The following is a 23,885-nucleotide window of genomic DNA, read 5'->3' on the forward strand; positions in this document are numbered from 1 at the left end:
TACAAAAAACAGCATTATAAATGTAGATAATAAGGTTGGGGGTATCGCGTGTGTTTATACAAGAAAAATGTACAGACACTCGTGAATCACTGTATTATTATATCAGAAATAAATTCAACCAAACTTTATCTGGTGAAAACCAAAATCATAATCTGAAGAGGAATCAATCAAAACCCTCTGATTGGACCCCATAGATTGAAGTTCCGATTGAAACATGCCATCAAATCCAATCAATTAATTCAATTCAGATGATCAGATAAACAAATTCATACTTATTAATCCCACAAGTCGTATTTGATAAAGATAATTCTTTGCATAGTGCTGGAAAGCTCAAACATGTACAGGGTGCCACAAATTTCCCTCGATTAAGATTCAAGAAGGTTGAAAGAGTAATATTGCAATGGAGGGATTCACGATGGACAGGAAGGGACAAGGAAATACTGGGCTACCCTGTGCACATTATATTGCTATGGTATCCACATTCGATCGTCATAAGTCCAAGCAGCATATTGAAAATTTGATCTCTTTGTCGGCACAAATGACTTCACAATCGCCTCAATAAGCTCAGATTCCCAATAAAAGTTCCAATATTGTTCACTTAAAATACTTCAAGCTCTCAGGTTTCCTTCATTCCACCTGATCCCAAACCCCTTGTTATGTTTACTTGCATTTATTGTAGTATGCAGACTGTGTCTCAGATATTACAGTGGCACCACCACCACTTATTCATAATACATTTAAACATGCAATGTTCGGTCAATCAATAAAACGTAAACCGTGTAGTACAGTGCTGGAGCGAGTTGTACACTAGAGAGAGCGAAGTACTGACGTCATTGAATGCGGGAAGCTAACTGCAATATTATAAAACTGCAGTGCTGTAATATATATTCCATACATATATATACTGTGACGACAGGACGTAGGAAAGTCTTAATTATCCTCGGAGATTTTCATGTTCAGAGGAAGAGAGAATTGCAATAATAAATTACTGAGGAGGTTTTCAGCAAGTTGTGTAAGAGGAAGTGGTTAGGTGTTATCGCTGGCCTTGTTCCCTCCAGTACACTGTATCCAGTGTTCTGAAAACAGTGTGAGCTTATTGTTATGACAAATAAAGGCTATCACTTGCGGCTGTGAAATACCGTTGAATTCCGCGAATGATGTTATGACTACGATGATTTCACCGATTACGTAATCGCTTTGGTAATTTTTCCTGAAATCTGTGGAACCGTAGACGCGCTAGAAGGAAAACGGAGTTTCACCTTACAAATAAGGATTTATTATACCTGTGTTGAATTGTTGATGATATCTGAGCCAGCTGAGGTGGTGAGTTTTGCCACATTTCCCACACATGATGGTCCGCTCGTTGATGCACTCACTGCCTTCGTACAAGGTCTCCACTTCTGCAAATAAAATCCTTTTAACTTTTGCCATGGAGGCAGCGGCCTTTCAGAGCCTCTTGTATGAGATTCACGAATCAATTAAGAATAGATTTCGCTGAGTGGTGTGTGACGTCAAAAACTTTGCGATTCCAAAAAAGGCCTAATAGCCAAGTTTCGTTAACGATTTTCTGACCAGCCCATTCTAAGAGATAGGAATGGTCGCCTAAAATCCACGAGCGCGCGTTAGAGAAAAACATCACGTACGTGGCGAGATTTTGAAAATAAAGAAATGAGCAATTGTTCAAGCGCGTTACGCGAAGTGATAAAAAATGAGTACGGATTTGTATGCCCCACGGCGTTGTTTTGTAACAAAGATTTCCTTATCTTTGATGGAGAAGACCGGTAAATTTGCCGGAAAACATTGTCTAAATAACGTGCAAAACTTTCAGAATGATTAGGATGTAGCACCTAGTATCTTGCAGATACCATCAACATTTCCGGTTGAGATGATCAGGAAAGCACGCCCTCTGCGGAAGTGGCAGTTCAATTAACACAAAAACAACCAACCTTTCTTAAATACATTGAAATCCGACTCTTGTTTTAGGGTCCTGCTGTACTCGAGACCGCTCTTGAGCGCGTGCATTAAATTACTATCATCTATCTTCTTTTGGTTAGGACCATACCATCTTCTACGCTTATTTACCATGCTGTAATCACATAGATCCATTTCTGAAATAAAAAACATTAAACAAGTGAAGCATGATCTAATCTATTTTGAGAAGATTTGCTCTGCAGATCGTGTTAAACGTTTTAACATGGTTTAAGAAACGGAGAAACGAAACTTCTATTTCTAGAATGATCAAGACAGCGTTCCGCCCGAATGTTTAGTCTGTTGTTACGAACAAGAATATATTCTATTGGTTGCCGTAAAACCGCATTAAAAGATAATATAATCGGTAATATAATTAGTGCTACAATCGGACAGGTCCGATAATGGCACAAACTTAATAAAAATGCAGCAGTCAAACCAGCTCAAATAAATCAACCCAAACTCAAACCAGCTCAAATAAATCAACCCAAACTCAAACCAGCTCAAATAAATCAACCCAAACTCAAACCAGCTCAAATAAATCAACCCAAACTCAAGCCAGCTCAAATAAATCAACCCAAACTCAAACCAGCTCAAATAAATCAACCCAAACTCAAACCAGCTCAAATAAATCAACCCAAACTCAAGCCAGCTCAAATAAATCAACCCAAACTCAAACCAGCTCAAATAAATCAACCCAAACTCAAACCAGCTCAAATAAATCAACCCAAACTCAAACCAGCTCAAATAAATCAACCCAAACTCGGTACCTTTCAAAGAATTGTTGAGGTTCTGGTTAGGCTCAGAGTCGTTACTATTCTCATTAACATTCATCACCGCATTGAATTCCTCGTCTATATGGGTACTGGCTTTCAGGGCATCTAGTTTCTTCTGAAGGGGTCCTCGCCGTACATTCATTCTTAACATTCCTCTCAGGTTACTTCCACTAGCGTTACCTGAAGAGAAACCGGTTATAGCTCAACTTTTAACTTTTAAACTACGTCACAGCTTGATACAGTGTCAAAGAGTAGCGGTATATCAATAGAATTCCAGCACAGATATGTGAATAATATCATACACCAGTAAAGACATATTATTGAGTTGAGCACGTCAGCACTCAATAGTAACCTCAATAGAGAGAGAGATAGCTCAGACAGCGCACCGCAGCTATCATATCATCTCCACGACACATCAGTCTTGGACAATAGCGCCGCGGACAATAGCACCGAACAAAGCGCTCACTAATTATACAATTCTTAGCCAGATGTGCAATGCAGATTACAGATATGATGGGTGACGCAATCAGGATACTGTAAAGTAATTGTTTGGTTGAGTAGAAGGTGAGTGCTGTATTATTGTACGGTGAGGGAAGGAGGGTGTTGTCATCAGGAAGTCTCACCACCATCTCATTCTTACTAACACTTTCCCTTTTTTGGGAGAGCTTTGTAATACAGAGATCAGAGATAATGGAGAGAGTTTGTGTGCGTAATAATGTCATGAGTTACAGAGTTAATTAATAACTACTGATTGTGGGGATAACAGATAACTATCGACTGGTTAGTATACAACATAGCTTTGTCAAAGCAGTCTCCAACTGATCCCCCAATTCTTTGCTTTACCTCCGATTCACAATAATACAATTATGAGATATAGATGTTACGTATTGCGTACCTGGTAGGTAATGTACTGACGAGGAAACCTTTAAACCATGACATTAAGTGCTCTGTCTGACTAAATGCACCACCAGGTAACTACTTACCTATAATATGATCTGGTAACACGAACACCTGTTCGGCGAACAGTTGTTCGCGAACAGGGGTCAGGCTATCTAGATACTGCCAAACTACTTACCTATAAAACACCTTTATTAGGAGCCAAAACTCTTTACTTGTTGGCTTTAGCTTAAACGTGCAGAAAGTTCCAGAACTACTATAGAGGGAGGGAGAGAGGGAGGGAGGGAGAGGGTAGGAACAGTTTAATTACCATGAAAGCAGTTTAATACTTGTAACCGTTTAAAATAGATAGAATACCACTAAACAGGTACGATGTGGGCGGAGTTTTAATACGGAACTCACGATTTCATAACCTTAAAAGGTGATTTTCGGGATTTGAATGAACTATTTTTAGAAGTTTAAATACTGATCCAGGCATCTCCTTATTTATAGTATTATTGATTATTTTGCAGTTTATAGAGTTCATATTAATGAGGTAACATTTGGTCATGTCTGTTGGTTGTTCGTGTCAGCACCAACGTCAATATACGTGAAACTATCAAACTATACCGTTACAGGTAATACTGTAATCCCCGGATGAAGACGATTAACGGAAGGTGTTTGGAAGCGCCCGAAATAGCATCTAGTTGTATTATTTTATGTTTTAAGAGTCTAGACCCCATCCAATACTACAAGAGGGGGGGGGGGGTTCCAACCTCATTCTACCTCATCCCAATGTTGCCTTTTTTGGGTGCCCTAAATGAGGCAAAATGAGGCAAAATGAGGCAAATTTTGACAATTTTTGACAATTTTATCTCAGTCCCTAAACGTCCAAGAGACTTGAATTTTAGTTTAAAATAACCGCAAAAGCCACATTAACATACAAGTCATTGTAAAGCAACATAAGGTCTCCAGTGCTTTGTTTAAGGACACGTTCATTTGAGTTTGAGGATATTGGTAAACAAAAATAATAGCGTTTTTGACGATAGTGGCTTAATTTTGACATCTATTAACCTAGCACGTTTAGAAGTTCTGAACATTAGCCACGTAACCCATACTCCCATATGCACTGCTCAGAAAGAAAATCTATTGTTGTTAGGCACTATAATGTTTCAAATGTCACATTTTGTGTGACTTAGTTAACTGCAGTTGTCTAATTATCATTCCTTGGTCTGAAACATAGTAGATTAGGTCAATCTAACAATTATGATACAACATTGGTTAAAGGGCACGGATCGAACGGTTACAAGGCAATATTCAGGTAACTTTGTCACACTCAGAATACCATACCTCTATTCTACTGTGAGGTGTCCTCAAAACCCTTTTTACTCATTATTTGATGGTTGATCTACCAAGTACGGAGTACCAATCATAGCCCTAAAATATTTTGCTTTGAATAGTTAGCTAATACAGGCACTTGGTTATTGGGAAATGAGGTTAATTCTGTCACAATATATGGAATTTAAAATTTTGGGCGAATTATTTATATCTGATTTTGGTTTGAAAGGCGGGAAAACTTTACATGATGACAATGTAGTTGATGCAAGTTAAGATCAGTTGATGTTTACATTGTCACAAAAAATTATACGAAATCGTAAATAGGTTAAAAACAATGATTACATAATGAAATAGTCTCTTATAATAACTCTTATAATAACTGATGTGACAAAGTAAACATGTCTTGCCCCTATTTTGAAGATCTATATATTCTATAACTCTATTAGAATTCAACATTCTTTCAGAAAAAATTGGTAGAATATTGTCCAGAACATCAGAGCTCAAGTTTAACAATTTTAGGTTAAATTTGCCAAAGTCACTAAAAATGTGACAAAATTAACTTTTCCTGCCCAAAGAATTTCAAGATAGTGTGTAAAAATTAGCATAGGCTGCCTTATTACCTAAATAAATCAATCCAAACTACAAAAAAATGTATGTTAATGTGATGACGATTACCTAACTGTAATAATAACTGATGTGACAAAGTAAACATGTCTTGCTCCTATTTTGAAGATCTATAACTCTATTAGAATTCAACATTCTTTCAGAAACGATTGGTAGAATATTGTCCAGAACATCAGAGCTCAAGTTTAACAATTTCAGGTTAAATTTGTCTAAGTCACTAAAAATGTGACAAAATTAACTTTTCCTGCCCCAACAATTTCAAGATAGTGTGTAAAAATTAGCATAGGCTGCTTTATTACCTAAATCCAAACTACAAAAAAATATATTTTAATGTGGTGACGATTACCTAACTCTAATAATAACTGATGTGACAAAGTAAACATGTCTTGCCCCTATTTTGAAGATCTATAACTCTATTAGAATTCAACATTTCACGATTGGTAGAATATTTTCCAGAACATCAGAGCTCAAGTTTAACAATTTTAGATTAATTTGTCAAAGACACTGAAAATGTGACAAAATTAACTTTTCCTGCCCCAACAATATCAAGATAGTGTGTTAAAATTGGCACAGGAATTAGGATGCTTTATTGCCTATATTAATCGATCCATACTTCGAAAAAGATCGGTTAATCTGATGACGATTACCTAACTCTTATAATAACTGATGTGACAAAGTAAACATGTCCTTCCCCTATTTTGAAGAAGTATACCTCTATTAGAATACTATTATGTAACTTTATCATCAACAAAATTTCGATAAACTAGTTATTTTGCCAGCAAGGAGCTGACAGAGTTATAATAATTTTTTGTGACGAAATTACCCTATTTTTGACCATGTTGCGGTAGTTTAATTGTGACACTGTTAACATATTACCACCCGATAATGATTTATGTGACTGGTGCATGGTACTAGCAGTGTTGTTTGATCCATAGTACGTAATACAAAGGGTTTAAGCAGGTATATAATTATTTGTTCAATTTCACACATGTTCAGATATCATCAAGATTATGTGACAAAGTAAACTTGTCTGTGCCTTTGTAATTTAATTCCTTGCGACTATATGATATAATAACAATTCCTAGCACTTCCTGGCCATTAAATAAACCTACACTACTCAGCATTGCTTATCAGGGTTCCCTAAACATTGTTCACATATTTTCTTAAATGTGTGACATAGTAAACCTGAGTGCACCATCTAACGAAAAAAGTCGTAAAATATGTAGGTAATGGTCATATGTACCCATCCAATCAACTGGACACTCAAAATTTTGGTCAAAAACGGCAGCAAGGGGTCCATATTTACTCTGTCACATGTTTATAGTGTGACAATGTAACCATTTCCGTGCCGGCCGTATTTAAGCGATATCTTATCACGTGATTAAGATATCGTTATGTGACAAAGTTAGCCTAGAGGATGAGACGATTATCCTAACCATCAAGGGTTTGTGTAATTTCATAGTGTGACAAAGTCAACTACACTGTGCCTTTTAATAGGGTCACTTATATTTACCAATATCCTCAAACTCAAATGAACGTGTCCTTAAAAGATATCGACAAAAAACTGTTTTTTTGGCTCAGCGAGCTAAAAATAGCACTCGATTTTGGTAACTTGAGCTAGGAAGGTCGTAGAGACTTGAATCTTAGCTTAAAACAACCGCAAAAGTCACAATTATTTACAACTTATGAAGCGATATAAACTCTTTAATGCTTATTTGTAGAGAAATCGACAAATATCAGTCATTTTGGCTGCACGCACAATGAAAGGTACCAAATTAGGCAACTAGTTTCAAGTTTGATCTTTTTTGTGCTCAATATGTGCTTTTCAGTTGTGAATAGGGTGTTCTCTTAATAAGAGAAAAAATAATACCCTCAAATTAAATATGAGTTTCAGCAAAAAAAGCACCGAGGGGTTAAGGTGATGGGGTTAAAAACCCTGAAATGTCAGGCGATGGGTGAGACAATTGTTTGAATTTTGTCATAAGATCACTTTTTACTCTCTTTGCTTTTTCCTGTTCCACTGATCATTCCCCTCTACATCATTCCCTTTTAGATGGATTCTTTCTTAAAGTTACATCCGGCATGGATATCGTCTGACCCCAGAACTTTATAATTGTGCCCCAGCATTATGCCCTATGACGTCGTGCCTAGCGGGCACAGTTTCTTCGGGCATCTGTGATTTCTTGTTATCGGTTCGCACTTTGCATTTGTCATATTCTTGTTATTAACCTTGCTTTCGTTGCTCACCATATCAGTAATTTTACCATTCAATAGATATTTACTCCCCTTTAACATAGTAGTCCCCTTTAATATAAGTAGTTTTCCATATCGTGCTGTTACTGTAACTGTTTCACTACCTTCATTTGATCTTAAACCAGGTTTAAAATATTATTTAAGGATTGTGGCCAGAAATTAGAAGGGTTCCAGTTACTAACGCTGGATATCGCCATATCGGGGTCACTGTGGAAAAAAACTATGGGGCTCTCATACTAAAGTATGAAATCAGTGGAGCTATAAGTCACTATTACAAATTTTGAATTGGTGGATGAAAAAGTTGTATTTTCCCCAATAATTTTGGAGAATAAATAGGTAAAACTGGGATTGCCCCACCCCAGGAACCACATTTTACCCCTAATAAACCATTGAATAGCATGGGAGACAATACACAGCATCGATTTTTAGTGCAATTACTTTTTTCTTACTTGCCTTTTTTGGGTGCCCAAAATGAGGCAAAATGAGGTTGGACCCCCCCCCCCTGTCCCTACAAGGCATTCCCTGTAGAGTGTATAGAGTGTAGACCAGGTTAAGTTAGCTTTAAGTTAACTTTGACACTTATACAATATACAATATAAAAACTTAAGCCGGATCTCCATACCTGCATTTCCAGATCCAGCCAAGAGTCTGGGGTCCTGCTTGAAAGCCAGCACCTGATCAACAATGCTAGGGTAGTAGAGCGCTTCAGGTGCTGAGAGTGAGCGCTCTTTCTTCATGTTGTGACATTCTTTCAACAGGTCTGATGTGTCCATTGGTGGTTGTATCTGAGGGAAAAGAAGGGCTTAATGTGTGTATACTGCATAATCATTTAAAAGTCTCCAACCCCTTCAAGTACATTGTGAATATTTGTGAATGATTTTGAATTACTTAATATAAAGACCATGACAAGTGACCACTGTTCGATACATACAAGAAAGATACATTCCACGTCTAATAACGAAGCGGGGAAAGTGCACGACAATAAACATCAAAAAACCGCACAATTTCTACAAATTTGGATAAAAGCTTCTAACTAACATGGCTGATATTGTTGGAGGTTGGATCGTCAAGACTTCGTCTCCTAGTGAAACCAGTCCCTGCAAATCCTTCGGATCCTGGAACCTGAAATAACATCTATGTAATTATCGTATCTGCTTTTAGAGGGGTAATTCTTTGGATCAACGTTGTTTTTGTAAAAGCGAAAGTGGACTATCAAGCAAGAATGTTTCTGCTGATGTAACCAATAGATGATGTAGCCAATAGTTTTAGCAAAACGTGACGTATTTCCTAACGTTTGGGTTTCTGGTCCGTAGAGCAGTACTAATTTGCATGCTGCAATGAACAATCAGATCTTAAGGCTCTTTGGAAGTTTAGATTTCCAGATATTATTCAGTCTATGTAGGGTACCTCTTCATAACCCTGACCTCCCTATCTATATCTGTGCTTTCTGTCCAAGAGTTTAAGTACACGAAATCATCCACATTTTCTATAGTTTCTTCAGATAAACTTCGGAGGTCACTACATAATCCATATTTAGTGCCATTACCTTGATTTTGCTTACGTTAATGTGTAACCCTACCGCCCTACGCTCGCTGCTGTTGATTTTACTCAGAGCAGGATAAAGCAAATCACTTTTAACCACAATGTAACGAACGGTCCATGATCTCATTTTCAAAATGAACGTAACTAATTATGCCAATCTATAGTTCCTTCACTGTTGGTTGAATGTTGGCTTTACGATCAGGATTCAGGACTTTTACAATGTATTATACAACAGTTTGTACCTTAGAAGATAAATAGGGGTATGTAGGACGAGAACAGGTTAAAAATGCTGAACCTTTCTTTGGATGGAATGTTAAAAGTGTAGGAAGCATAATTCGTCACAGGATATTTGAACTCAGGTTAAAACTTTAAACATTTTCCACTTATTTTCCCATTTTCTGACTGTGGGGTAGGGCAGTGTATGGTGCAAAATGAACTCTTACTAGTTTCCGGAGCTGCTAAATTTATAGTTTTCAGGACATTTTTTGTACTGTAAGGATTTGAAAGATACTAAAGGGTGTAGCTAGAGCGCGTCAATAAAAAGAAAGAGCCGGGATGAGTTATTTGTGACCGATGTCAAAGTATAAAAACATTGGGATGATCCTTTCAAATTTTAAATGGAAGTTTTTGATGCGATGGGCCCGCTAAAGGTATAATATAAGATTAAGCGACACGCTATTTTTAGTTCTCTCTTGTAAAAGTGCTCTTGTAATCATAGGCCCAAGCTTCTAAATGCCTATTTATAGCCGTAATGATACTAATGCTTTTACTGTGAAGATGGAGTGAATGCAGGCTTTTCTAGGAGGACAACTTCGAGTCTAATGCATTTAAATCACTTAAAAACACGTCACGCCCAGCAATTCAATTCAGGATGTAAATTACAACTTCAAAATTAGAATATGAGAGATATTTGTTCCCAATAAAATGTACACCATGACATTTGGAGAGGTACCTGAAGGGAGTCTCTGCGCTGAACGGTGGGTTTGGTGTGTTGGTCTCTTGAGGACACGTTGTTGCTGTCATTAATCATGCCACTCACCATTATCGTGGGTTTGAGTGGATTAAACGCGCTTACGTACTGAAGTTAATTAAACATTACCAGAAATAAAATTGTCGTTAAAGGAGTTGCGTCAAGCAATACCAGAAATAATTCGTGGGAAACTTGATGGGCTGAAAGCAATCAAATTTGGCAGGCAATTTCATTGCCGATATAAGTCAATCATTACCAGAAGTGGAAATGTTAAGAAATTTAGAGAGGCCAGGTTGTCTGTGAAAAGCACTATATTTGATCGAATAACCATCCTACCTGAACCATCTAATAGGATATTAAGCTAAACAATCAGGACAAAATACCTCAAGTCCGTTGTTGTCAGGTGATCCCATACTCTTCATCAACCCCTCGTTTGATGGCGATATGTTGCGTAATCTCTGGACACTTGCCATCTGCAAATAAACGTTTAGCATACTTTATTACTTTAGATTGGGGTTCATCTGTGAAGATACTTTCTTACTGGTTATTATACTAACTGTAGAAATTAAAACTTATTTTTTCTTGAAGATAAATGAGGAGGGGTACCTGTTAAAAGTTCAAGAAACTTCCTAGGATACCCCTTCAGTGCATACTGTAAATATAGTACTATGAACTATTAACTATAGAAATGATGGAATCCAGTTGGGTGTCATTCGGGATGTTTTGGTTCTTGAATACAAAGCAGCACACAATTTCTTCATTCTCAATATACCTATCTAGTGACTGACAGTTTTATCGAGTTTCTATATAAAAAGTGCGCCTGATTGGTGAAAAGAAGACAACATACGATGACGACTTTGTCAGTGCTCGTCATGATAAAAATCACTAGAAGCACCTTTTTAGCACACCTAGACTAGTGAATCCAAAAACGCGGAAAGTTTCAGTGATATTTGATTTTTTTTAAAAGAAATTATAGTGAATAAAGCTACAGCTTGGAGATCGTTCGTACAGGTATTTCACAATGACAGATCAAAGAGTACAGATCTGTCTTCAGAATTAAAATTATCATAATTTATCCATAGACATTATTTAATATTTAACGATCCTGTTTCGTTTGTATTATATAATATATGTTGAAATTAATTAAGAAAATTCATCGCTGTAGCATAGAGCAAGGTGTCCGATGCACTGCAAATATAAATTACTAAATTCTGTGTAAGTATAAATTACTAGGGCGTAACATACTTAAAGAAATGTCTTGCTATACTGGGGAGGGGGATGCCCATGCCCAAATGGGCAACATTTTCATCATTTGTCGGTCAAAATCGAAACTTTAAAAAATAAATATTTTTGATACACGATCGTGAAGTTTATTTTCTTCATTATAATTCAAGTTTTGACTGATTTTAAGGGGCATTGCCTGTGCCCATGTGACCAAAAGTTGAAGAGTAAATGGACCTGGGATTGATCCCACCCAACCCCCCCCCCCCCCCCGGCCCCCCCCCGGCCCCCCCCTCCCCCACTTTATTGACCCAGCAGTGACGTGAATCGGTTGATCGATTGAAGACTCCTCAGTAAGGAATAATCGCGCACAATCGGTTGTAACGAAATATTGAATACTACATTTTTATAAAAATTGATTCTATTTCATAATTTATTGAATGGATCTCTTTGCATCTTGCCTCTTTAAGCACTAAATTCTAGGAATTGCAAAGGGGGAGGCAGCACTATCATTTTCTGTCAATGTTTCACTGACTCAACATAAATGGTTTTTAATATTATAAAGTAGATAGAAAGCCCGTGGTCACAGGGAGGAAGCTAATAGTATTCTTTGGTAGTCAGTTTTTATAGCATCAACAAATATCCGTCACAACCGAAGATACAGCCAATTAAAATGTAGCTCGCACTGAACACAACGTAATTACCACAAAACCGATCAAAATTCGCTCGCAAATCTTTGCACGTGCACTTTTGAACACCGTTACCATGGTTACTATACAGCTTCCTATTTCTCATATAATTTGCACGTGGGCGGTCGTACAGACATACAAAGATAATCTTCCGAATTATAATTAAGATTAGTATTATCTCAAATACGACATATGATTGGTCCTGATCGTTTCAGCTTTTTTTAGCCGGACCGGAACTGAACCGGAGTTTAATTTTTGAACGTAGAATGTACATCATTAAAAAGTGTTATAGCTCGATATTCTGATAAGGAATGGTTATATCATCTGTGAAGAAGGTCCAGACATATCTATAGACAAGATTGAGCGATTTCAAAATAACCTCAAAACAAGACTGGTTTGGATTCCGCACTTTCGCATTTAATACCCTTTTGCCCATTTTATACCTTAACAAACATTAAAAATTTTGTAAATAGGGGTCGTTCACATATTACGTAATCAGCCGAGGGGGGAGGGGGGGTTTCCAAATAATTACGGTTGATTACGGGGGGGGGGGGGGGGGTTTCGGTCGTTGATTACGTAATCAAAATTTTCTTTTTTACCCTCTAGAATAATAGTATAATAACAATTTGACAATATTTAAATTCAAATTACACTCAATTTCACTCTGAAAGTGATAAAATTTAGAAATTGATCGAATATCCGGCTATAATAGTAAGTAGTTTAGAAGGTGCTTGGCCGGATATCATAACAATGATTTCGGCTCATCATGATAGCATGATCAGGGTAGCATGAAACGTAGAGAAAAGTGTTTTCTAGGAAAAAAGTCAAGGGGGGGGGGGGGGGGGGTCAGGCCATGATATTGATTACGTAATATTGCTGTCAGGAGGGGGGGTGGTTGGGTCTTGATTACGGTTGATTACAGAAGGGGGGAGGGGGGGTAAAAATTGTTCAAATATTGATTACGTAATATGTGAACGACCCCATACCTTAAAATTTCATATCCAGTAAGCCACTATCCGGTTTTATGGTAGAAACTGGGACTGGAACGATTATAAATGCTTAATTATCCGGCCGAATGTGGATTCAACCGGTCACATAACGATTTAGCTGGATAATCAGTCTTTTGCCGTTCTGACAAAAGTGCTTAAAGACCACTCAAAAATCCGAGAGTTTCAAGCACTTTTGACACATTTATGACAACTTGTGGCATTTTAAGCGGTTTCAAAAGGGGGTTTCTAAGGGCCAGCGATTGGTTCAAATGGTTTCTGATAATTCGCAGGGATAGTTATTGACCCAAAAGAAAATTTGGGTTAAAGAATCCAGAATTTCAAAAATGGTCTTTAAGCACATTTGTCAGAAAACGGCAGAGATGACAGGTAAACCAATCCAACGAAAAAATGATCTTTTAAGAAATCCACAAAGATGTATTTCAAAAATGTCTACCAAGAGTGGTCAAAAGGTTTAAAGTTTCAACCGTTTAACTTTAACTCAAACAGGTCCTAGACCCGGGCAGAACGCCGTGCTTCAAGGTTAAAGAGAAGAGAGCCAAAAGAGACGCAAGTATATAAGGTGCACCCCAAATAGCAACCTGAAGAGTTTTGAACTCTGGCACAAGCTTTTGAACATTGTTGGTATTGTTTGAACTGCGACAGTGGCATTGGCAGCGGGTATTCATCATCTGAGTTGAACATAAAGCTGAGAATTAGTGCGTCAAGGACTGACCAAACTTTTAGTAATTGATAATTGATTGTTTGATCTGTAACGTACACATGAAGGTTTAGGGTTCTGGGATTTACACTTTACATTGATAGAATAATTGAAAGGTTACAAATTACCCCTCTTATCCCTCATGTAAAACCTACATACTGTAGTTATTGCTCATTGAGAGAAACATTTCAAGAATGAAAAAAACTTCTGGCATAATTGTAACGGTAAGAACAAGTGATAGAACTAGAATACTTAGAACTTATAGGCAAGCTTACTGGCGGATTCAACGGTTACTTAAAAGTAAATTCGAGACAACTGACCCCAGTGCTAACTCCTAAAATATTTGGCATTACACGTGACATAACACGTGACATTACACGTAACCGAATATAAAGAGATCTTCTGACCTGTGGAGAGGCGGGAGTAGAATCAAGAGGACTGTTTGTGTTGTATCTATCACTCTCACTCCTCAGCAGATCAGCCAGCAGGAACCTGATGTCAATGTTCTGCAGTTTGCTAAGTACGGAGGGGTGGCTGAGGAGGGAGCCCAGGGAGAACGCTCCTAGTCCTCCGTGGTCTGTTTCTTCCGCGCCGTGGTTATTGTTACTGCTTGCCTGCTGTGGTTTTTGTTACTGTTTGCCTGCTGTGGTTATGTCGTGAGCGTGTGTGAACTGTGACGTGTGTGTGCGACATATTGTTATATTATTAACAATGATTCATAAACTTTTCCTCGTCTATCGAATATGATCGGAACATTTCAAGAGTGAATATGAATTTCTCATTACTAGAAGTGACTGAGAAATCTCAACAGGATATGATCTTATGATAGAAAACAGATACTTAATATAACCTGAAACATTCTTAAGAATTACAGCCTAATTATTTCCTGTTCACTCTACCTTAGCCGCTGCAAGTTCCTCATGCAGCCGCTTATTTTCTTCTCTCAGCTGGTCTACCGTTGTAGACTCTGTGTTTCGAGCTGAAAAACATTTTATTACAAGGTGCAATGTGAGAAGCTCTGTAATTAAGGCAACAGCATGAGCAGTCGCTTCACACGACAGAAGATTCGTCAGAATCTATTTGACACCGAACATCGGAACATTATCCACAATCTGCGATATAATTAGATGAAGATAAGACGTGCAACATAAAATTGTAATAATATATTCTAGTTTTACCAGGTATGATCTTGATTCGGTTTTGTGCATGCTCCTGCAGGGTTGCGATTAGCTGGGTTCCTCCGATATACCGGTCCGTGCTGACCAAGATCCTCTCAAAGCCGCACTTTATCGCATCGTCCAGCGCTTGGATAGGGTTAGCTATCTCATCAAAGGCCCTACTGAGGGTACAGGGCAGGGGTCGACACAAACCTAATTAAGGTGGGGTTTAAGTTAATAAACGTTATCATAACATTATTATTACATCTATTTTCGGAAAAACTTCTATTTTTGAAAACTTAAAAGATATCTAAATGCAGGATTGGTTAATATAAGTAATAATATAAGAAATAATATAAGTAATAATATAAGTTAACAGAAGTTAATATAAGTTAATATTTAAAGTAATAATATAAGTAATAATATAAGTTAACATAAGTTAATATAAGTTAATATAAGTTAACATAAGTTAATATAAGTTAATATAAGTTAATATAAGTTAATATAAGTTAACATAAGTTAATATAAGTTAATGTAAGTTAATACAAGTTTATATAAGTTAATATAAGTAATAATATAAGTTAATATAAGTTAATATAAGTTAATATACAGTAAGTTAATACAAGTTAATATAAGTTAATATAAGTTATTATAATTAAAGTGCTAGCGATTGTAAGACAAGTGTCCGAGAAATTACTCACTGATAAGAGCACTGCACCGATTTATGTCTAGCTGGTTGTTTCTGAAACAAACGTGTGTTCATTGTAGGGTGTAAATGATACGACAAGATGACGTTATTCGTCTACGATTTGGACAGTTACTTTGAAAATGCATAGTTTGTAAAGTTCTGTAGTATAAGTTACAAACTATTTTACATTGTAACTATATAGCTACATGAAAGACTTCCCTACAACGTCTTGTCAGTGTTAAATTCAGCTCAAGCAGGTTTTATAAGAAGTAACAAAACATTTATCAGAACTAGTAAGGTTTTATGTGCCAAAAATATGGTCAACATGAAGTAACTGAGGCAGAGTTATAACACATGAAATATTACCAATAAAGTTTTTAACCATTATTAATAGAAGGTAAACTCATTTTTTAAAACTCACTGAGAAAGGACACCCAGGACAAATCCATTAGCACCGACATGCTTAGCAATGCTAATCTCCTCCTTCATGATCTCGAATTCTGATTCAGAATAACAGTAATCTGTTCTGTAGGGTCGCACAACGACAAATATGGGAAGGGGAAGGTTATCTTTTACAACTTTTAATAGCCCTGCGAATAAAATTTATTAGTGACAAAGATTACCGATGTAACGAAATGGTGTCAAATGTGATCGAATACTGGTATATATTCTGTTTTATAATTATATAATACAGATGGCATACTGTACCTACTTGTTCGAGGATTCCGTCGCCAAAATTTGAAAAGTTCGAATATTTTAGACCACACCCATTCAATATTAAAACACCTATATTGTTCTCTCTGAACATGCTGGACGCCTAATGTTTTCAGAGACGGTATATTATTAAATGTTGCATCTGATCTGAAAAAATGAGGCAAAACGGATAAGAAATGACGAAGTTATCAAGCATTTTGTGTTTGTGTATCTTGTTAACAAAATTGGGCACTCAGTGACTGGGCTAACGTATGCACACTGACTTATGGCCCCCCTGTATTTGTATTAAAATATTAATTACGAATTAATTAATTAATTACCAATACTAATATTTTTTTAAATTTTTAATTACCAATACTAGGACTATATCCTCCATCGTGAGCACTGAAGCACAGCTCGACACTGCTGGCGCCTGGAAACAGGGTGAACAATTTAACTATACCATCTGCATCACGTTGTTTTCAACTAAGCAATTTATGTGTTAAATTCATAATTTCTGGGAAAGTGCTAGTTGAACCTGTAGTTGAGGCTTGAGAGTGGGTGGCCAGTGTTTTTTGATTCTATGAGTATGGATTTATTTATGATGATACATAGGATTTGAAAGCATAGGATTTGAAAGCATAGGATTTGAAAGCATAGGATTTGAAAGCATAGGATTTGAAAGCATAGGATTTGAAAGCATAGGATTTGAAAGGGACAAGGTTGAAACTGGCTGAAAGGGTTCTTAGTCCCCCAAGCCAGCATAGCTAAACTATGTTTCATTTTTTCATGTTCTAAGAAATCTGATGTCAGCAATATAAAAGGCTTTGGTCATTATTAATGGACATTGTAGAACAAAAATGACGTATGATATAAATATGAATAAGGATTTCATATAAATTCTAAATCATTTAAACAATTATCAATATGAGTGAAGGAGTCTTACCTTTTTGGACGGCTTCTATGGCAGATTCCAAAGAATCCACACAAACTTCTAAATCAATGGGAGATGAAACTGACATAGCCTTGGGAGACAAAATGTTTACAAATGATCCAGTAGAATTGCTCAATTCTACTGATAGTGATTTGAAAATCATAGGCAGAACACTTAAACCAAGTCCAAAAATCATGAAAGTTATTTCAAAAAGTAGGTACACAATGTATATAGATAGAATATCTTGACATACATTGGATTATTTATTTTCCAATGATATTAATCATAGCCGGAGCATAAGATATGGTCCTTTTTAAAAACCGCGAGGAGAGCTTCAGCAGGATTACAAGCATTTTTGGGCATTCCTTAATGTCTTTCTGATGTGCCTACTGCATGCCAGCTTGGAACAGCAATGTTTCTTGCTTAATAATGATCCAGAATAACGCTTAACCAGTGCAGTAATACCTCCTGTTAGCAACAAAACCAGGAGCATGACATGCTTGGTAACAGATGAGAGTACTATTAATATTAAATATTAATGCTAAATTTAATAAAGACAAGATAATTTTAAAGGGGATACAAGCGTGCACAAGTGCTACAGTTACAGAGCACAAATTTATGTTAAATTGGTTAATTAACCTTTTCTCGAGATCAATTCCTAATGCAATGAACCAAAATGAACCAAAATGAACCAAATGAATCACTGTCAAACTCTCCCTGAAACTGGACAAACGACAATAAAACTGGAGGTGACCGGGATTGGCAATTTTGAGCTATCCCGGTTCCGGTCAAGTCACATTTTTCATCCCGGTCCCGGTCAAATGCTGATTTATGATCCCGGTCCCGGTTAATTCAGGATTCTTGGTCCCGGTCCCGGTCAATCACTCAAATTTGCCGGGATTTTGACCGGGATCTTTTACATAATTTCATTCACTGTGATTTTAAGTTTTTACTTTCATTCATTGTGAATTTCATCTTTAAACAACCTCTGAGCCAAATAAAACAATGTTTACTGCACTGCCCTGCTGTGTAGTGTGTACACAGTGTAGATCAAAGCTATTTCTACTCGGTAACTAATACATAACTCATAAGTGCAAAGTAACATCAAGTTTTCAACTTGGGCTACGCTCAATTGTCAATTGGAATTGGAGAATGAAACTGTTGAATAATTTGAGGGATCATTGATTGTCCCGGTCAAGTCAAATTTTGTATCCCGGTCCCGGTCCTGGTCCCGGTCAGGCCTGAAATCATGTCCCGGTCACCTCCTTCAATAAAACAAATGAAATGTTTTCCACTGTTCGGGAACTAAAGGCCAAAGGGTTATATGCTGTTAAGTAATAAGTTTTACCCAAACTAAAGGGTAAATAAAATGAAAAAATTTATATTCACCACAAAACAATCAATACATATTATGTTATATTCATGAATAAATTCAAATTTGAAATTCAGCCACATACACTGCCTGCCGCGCACACTGCCTCACACAATACCTGGAAACATAATGCACACTGAAGTATATACAGTGAAGGTAAAGTTATTTACCTCACACTCTGGTATACACTGTCTTATGATTCATTACTTTAAGGGGGTCTTCATCAAAATTCTCTCGAAATTGACTTTATAGTTGTTTCTGATAGAGGGGAGTGATATCTATCAGCTGTTTTTAGTCCCATGGAAAAATTGTTCCTAGCCGAAATTATTGCCGGTCAAAGGTCAGTGCCTATGTGTAATTGTATTGCGCAAGCGATTTTCAATCGCGCCCTGAAAATCGAGTCCAAAAATCTATCTTCTACTACATTTTTTTGAGAAGATAGATTTGAAAAAATCGTCAAAAAACGAGGTCCAAGATTTTCAAAATCAAATAAAAAATTTTCTAAGGCCTATCTCAAAATTCTGAACATTTTTTGAACATTTAAAATATAATTTGAAACATTACAGTAACGTTATTCAAATCTCAAACAGAAACAGTATATAACAAAGTTTTGTGTTTTGATCATATGATCGTGGATGTATAGTGATTGATTGCATAATTTTGAATTTGATTGATGGTGATTGTGAGTGAGAAGATGTTTGGAGTGCCAGCCAGTAACTCTGTCAAATGAACAGCCCATTGAAGAGCGAATGAGCGCAATTGCGCAGGAACAGCAGAGAGGGTGGCACAAAACGGCACACACGGAAAAGACGAAACAAAAAAGAAAAAACGCCGTGCGCGGTAAGCTTGCCTATGTCTGAGAGCTGGTGTTACCTGGCAAGAGGCCTCGAAGGAGGTGCCGTGGTGGAGTGTGAAGGGAAAGTTCGAGAGCACGGCAGCTCTAACTGATGATGATGATTGAAGAAGGAGGTCGAGCGGGAAGCTCAGAAAAAGCTAAACAGGAAGGATCCAGCTGAGGTCTGACTCATGTCAGGAAGTGATGAAAAACTCACAGACAAAATCATCAGAACTGACAATCATCAGAATTGACAATCTTTTCTAAATGGTCCTTAGAACATATCCTGAAAGTTTTAAGGTGATTGCTCAAAAAATGTAGGAGAAGATAGATTTTTAGACTTGTTTTTCAGGGCGCGCGATTAAAAATCACTCGCGCAATACAATTACACATAGGCGCTGACCTTTGACCGGCAATAATTTCGGCTAGGAACAATATTTTTCCATGGGACTAAAAACAGCTGATAGATATCACTCCCCTCTATCAGAAACAACTATAAAGTCAATTTCGAGAGAATTTTGATGAAGACCCCCCCGGCCCCCTTAACTTCTATGTGTGGTATTATTATGTCATTATTCCTTGCCATTGAGGGAATGATAACAAATCATCATAGAGATTTGATCTAATATGTTGATGGTTACCGTCCCTTTCTTTACCTGGAAATGACAGACAATATGTAGGCATATTCTAATTCTCATGCAAACTAAATCAAGCAATCTTTGCACCTTCTGGTCAACCTTGCACCAATTTATCATACTACCCTAGTAATATACGAAATACACTGCTTTCAGAATTTTGCATGTGATACAATTTTTTCCGTTCACACTCTTTTGTAAAAGGATAATAGTGAAAGGTTACGAATGGACGTTTTTGCAGAAAAACGTGGATTTTGGAGAACGAGGTAGGTGGGTTTAAATATGTCGTCAGTCCTTCCTTCCGTAAGTTACCATGACAACTAGCACACAGTGCAGCGCGCGAGTAATGCTTGCGGAGATGTGATGTATATAGCTAGCATGTCAATAAATGCGCGGCGCGAGTGTATTTTAATGTATACTATGTAATGTATAGTATTAGGTAATAAGCCCAATTTGTACGTGGCATGCGTAGTATAGTGTACTCTGTGTATATTATTATTATGAAGTGAGCTGATTAGAGCTTATATTTATAGATATAGCGAATGGAAATCTAGCGTCCGCCAAAACGAAACAACGGGCGCAATTCTTGTTTAAATGGAAACAAATTCTAAATTCCATTCTTTGTTTACAATCAAACAAATGCAATATAATAAAATTCACAGGCATGAAGTATGCAACTAAATTTCCTCACACATATTAATGTTTTTTAATAGCTATTAGCAGGGTAAAATTTGTTAGGTGTGTTTCTATAAATTTCTCTATTGGAAATTAAAGTTTTTGATCTCTACTATTTATTGTTATTAAAATGCTCATTGTAGCCAGCTGCTAGTATACTTGTATCATTTAATTTTAAATCAAATTTATTCGGATATAATATATTTATTGATTATGTATTGAATTGGTGATAAATAATTTTTTTATAAATTGTCTTTTCTCATCATCATCATAATGTATTACTAATAATGTAACCTATGTCGTTGGATCTGTGCACAGTGCAAATCAAATAAAATCAAGTACAAGATTCCATATTTGCTTAAAATCTCCTCAGTTGACGTAGTAGTCTTATAATCGAATGATTGGGAAGCCGTAATTTTATATCTAAATGCAAAAAATCACATTTCTTTTTAGGGCACCAATCCTAGCAAGAGCATACTAAACCTCTAGACAAACAACATGGTAAATTAGCTCAAGAAAACAACAACTTGAGTTGGTATACTTGCTGTGAGGTGTATCAGCTACTGGGTTGAAGGTCCCCCTTTTTAAAATCTTTTTTAAACATCATCACGCCATAACTAAAGATGTTTGGCTGCGCAATAAGTGTTATATGTGTTAGAATCTTAATTCTATTTGTAGCTTGTTTTTGTACTTCATATTACTAACCCTGTATCTCACTTTAGCAAAGGTTTAGTTCCAGTGATTGTATATACAGTGTTGGGGTAAAGGGACTCCAGAAGGCAGACAAGGCTCGACTCCAGACTCTAGTTGAAGTAACAGAAGAGAGAGGAGTGTCCAGTGTTTAGTTGACTCCAGACTCTAGCGTAGCAGAAGGGAGAGGAGTGACGTTGTCGACTCCAGACTCTAGCGTAGCAGAAGGGAGAGGAGTGACGTTGTTTTAGTGATCCCACAGATTCCAGTCGACAGATACTATCTGTGTTCTGTGACGTGGAAAGAGTGGTAAGTAGTTTATAGTTATAGTTTAGTAGTTTAGTCTAGGAGTTCCCACTTCCTCTTTCACTTTCATTTATAGTTTCACGTGGATTACCTTTCACTTTACTCACGGTAGTTTTCCCCCAGGGTTTTTGTTTTATAGTTATCAGTTCCAGTTTTACTTGAAGTCCTCATCATTCAGAAGTCCCTCATATAGTAAGAAGAACATCATCATCAGGAGTAGTAGTTTTAATTTAATAGTAGTTTAATCTAATAGTAAAAAAGACATTGTTTAGTTTAGTATTGAAATGTGTTTTAACTATTAGTCAGAGCAGAGTAGTGTGAGTTACTGAGTCACACCATATCAATCATTCACTATTTAAGAGAGTACATTGTAGAGTAACAAGGTTACTTTTGACACAAGTTTTGTATAACCTCTTTATTCATCTAATTTGTATTTATAATAATTGAGTATTATTTGTTATTTAATTAACCCAAGAACAGGGTTCCAACAATATGTACTAGAGCTCGACTTATAAAACGGGCTTTACTGATTTATTAGCATGATCATGATCAAAATGTGCTCAACTGGACTAAATGTGAGTGTCGATCATATTTATGTAACTTTACATGTGATTCCTTTCCTTCTCTAATATTTTTGTGACTAATGACAATTCGAATCAATACATAATAATGTAATAAACGAATGCAGAATGATACTCGCCTAAATTTCTTGGAAGTATTTGACAGATGTTACTCGTCTAAATTTCCCCGTATAGTAGCTCAACGGAGGGGGTAATCAGGGCACGTGTTACTGAAAAATGTACGTGTCCTTCCACAATCCCTTCTGTTGGGTCACACGTTATTGGGAGCTGAGATCGCTATCGTGTAACTAGAAGCAGTAAATGCAAAGTAACTTAGGTGATAGGTGATAGGCAATATGAAATTACACATCTTACTTTATCCCGTCACCCATGAAACTTATCAATTAAGGCCTGTTGGTGGTATCATCGTTTTTGGAACTCAAAACGTTTCGCGGTTGCGAATGCCGGCCCATCGAGGAAAATCTTTTTATTTTGTTTTTTAACCATTATAAAGTATGATTAGTCGGATATAATACTGAGTTCAAACAGTTCCCGAAACGAAAAAGCAAACATTTGATTTTTGTTTCGGCGACTGAATCGTCGATGGGCCGGCAAATATTTGTTGTCGAGTAGTGTTAAATACTCATATTAACATGATTATTGATTTAATTTAGGAATTGTATATGAATATCTTTGACCAAGTTTAATTGTCAATGATAATGCACCTCAGCACTCGGCGCGCGCGGCGGCTTTGATGTTAGCGGCTACAAACTAGGTAGCAGCAGAAAAATGCAGCGCGCGTTCAGCATACGGCTTTTCGTATTTGATTTTACAAATGACAAAGCAACTTTTAATGATTATTAATGGAATTATCGGATATTTATAATTCAATATGTATTGATTCTTCTGTGGAAAATAAAAATTGTATTTTACTTTAAAAATGTAGCGCGCACCGCTTTCTTCTCGAAATATTGGCCCGATGACAAGTGTTACGAAGTAGCGCGCGCCGGGCCAGATCATTAACAATGGTCAAGGAAGTAAAAGCGCGTTACCTGGGGACCCCAAGCTATTATGTTCATAAACATTATAATAAAGATTTGGCGGAATGACAGGCTGAGCGCGGCCCAGTAATAAGCGCGCCGATTTCAGTTTTGATCAGTTCAAAAAATATTTGGAGGACTTTGCCGCTTCGACGCGCGAACTAGCATCCTTGCTTCGTCGTCGATCGTTGCTCTGCTACGCAGAGCAACGATCTCGATGGGTTGACATCGTCAATAAAAAAATATGACATATGAAGTGAACAGTAATAAAATTTAACCATTGTTAATGATTTGGCCCGGCGCGCGCTACTTCGAAGAAATTTAGACGAGTAACAT

The 23,885-nt window shown here is 36.9% G+C and overlaps 2 protein-coding genes across 2 annotated transcripts in view; one reads left to right on the forward strand and one right to left on the reverse strand.

Annotated features, from left to right (window-relative positions):
* Positions 1-3: 3 nt before the first annotated feature.
* LOC134826161 (uncharacterized) lies at positions 4-17,524 on the reverse strand. The gene is made up of 16 exons (XM_063838474.1): positions 17,449-17,524; positions 16,876-16,935; positions 16,231-16,399; positions 15,823-15,863; positions 15,143-15,334; positions 14,864-14,943; positions 14,372-14,581; positions 13,846-13,935; positions 10,731-10,820; positions 10,330-10,455; positions 8,874-8,957; positions 8,458-8,620; positions 2,739-2,924; positions 1,947-2,108; positions 1,284-1,400; positions 4-1,076 (listed from the first exon to the last, which is right to left on the reverse strand). The coding sequence occupies exons 1-16, from the start codon at positions 17,522-17,524 to the stop codon at positions 1,027-1,029; spliced, it is 1,896 nt and encodes a 631-aa protein (XP_063694544.1). The 3' UTR covers positions 4-1,026.
* Positions 668-23,885, forward strand: part of LOC134826162 (TBC1 domain family member 12-like) — a 63,850-nt gene continuing 40,632 nt past the window's right edge. Inside the window, exon 1 of the mRNA XM_063838476.1 lies at positions 668-678. The gene's annotated coding sequence lies outside the window, so the exon portion shown is untranslated. The remainder of the gene's footprint in view (positions 679-23,885) is intronic.

Source organism: Bolinopsis microptera, chromosome 1, assembly GCF_026151205.1.
Source record: "Bolinopsis microptera isolate Bmic1 chromosome 1, MBARI_Bmic_1.0, whole genome shotgun sequence".
In the NCBI taxonomy this organism is placed as follows: Eukaryota; Metazoa; Ctenophora; class Tentaculata; order Lobata; family Bolinopsidae; genus Bolinopsis; species Bolinopsis microptera.

Excerpts from the sequence above, each read along its gene's own strand:
- LOC134826161 (XM_063838474.1), bottom strand. The coding sequence starts at position 17,524 with ATGTCAGTTTCATCTCCCATTGATTTAGAAGTTTGTGTGGATTCTTTG. Across the intron at positions 16,936-17,448 it reads CATAGAAGCCGTCCAAAAAG|GCGCCAGCAGTGTCGAGCTG; the intron begins GTAAGACTCCTT and ends CCCTGTTTCCAG. Across the intron at positions 14,582-14,863 it reads AGGAACTTGCAGCGGCTAAG|CAGGCAAGCAGTAACAATAA; the intron begins GTAGAGTGAACA and ends CAAAAACCACAG.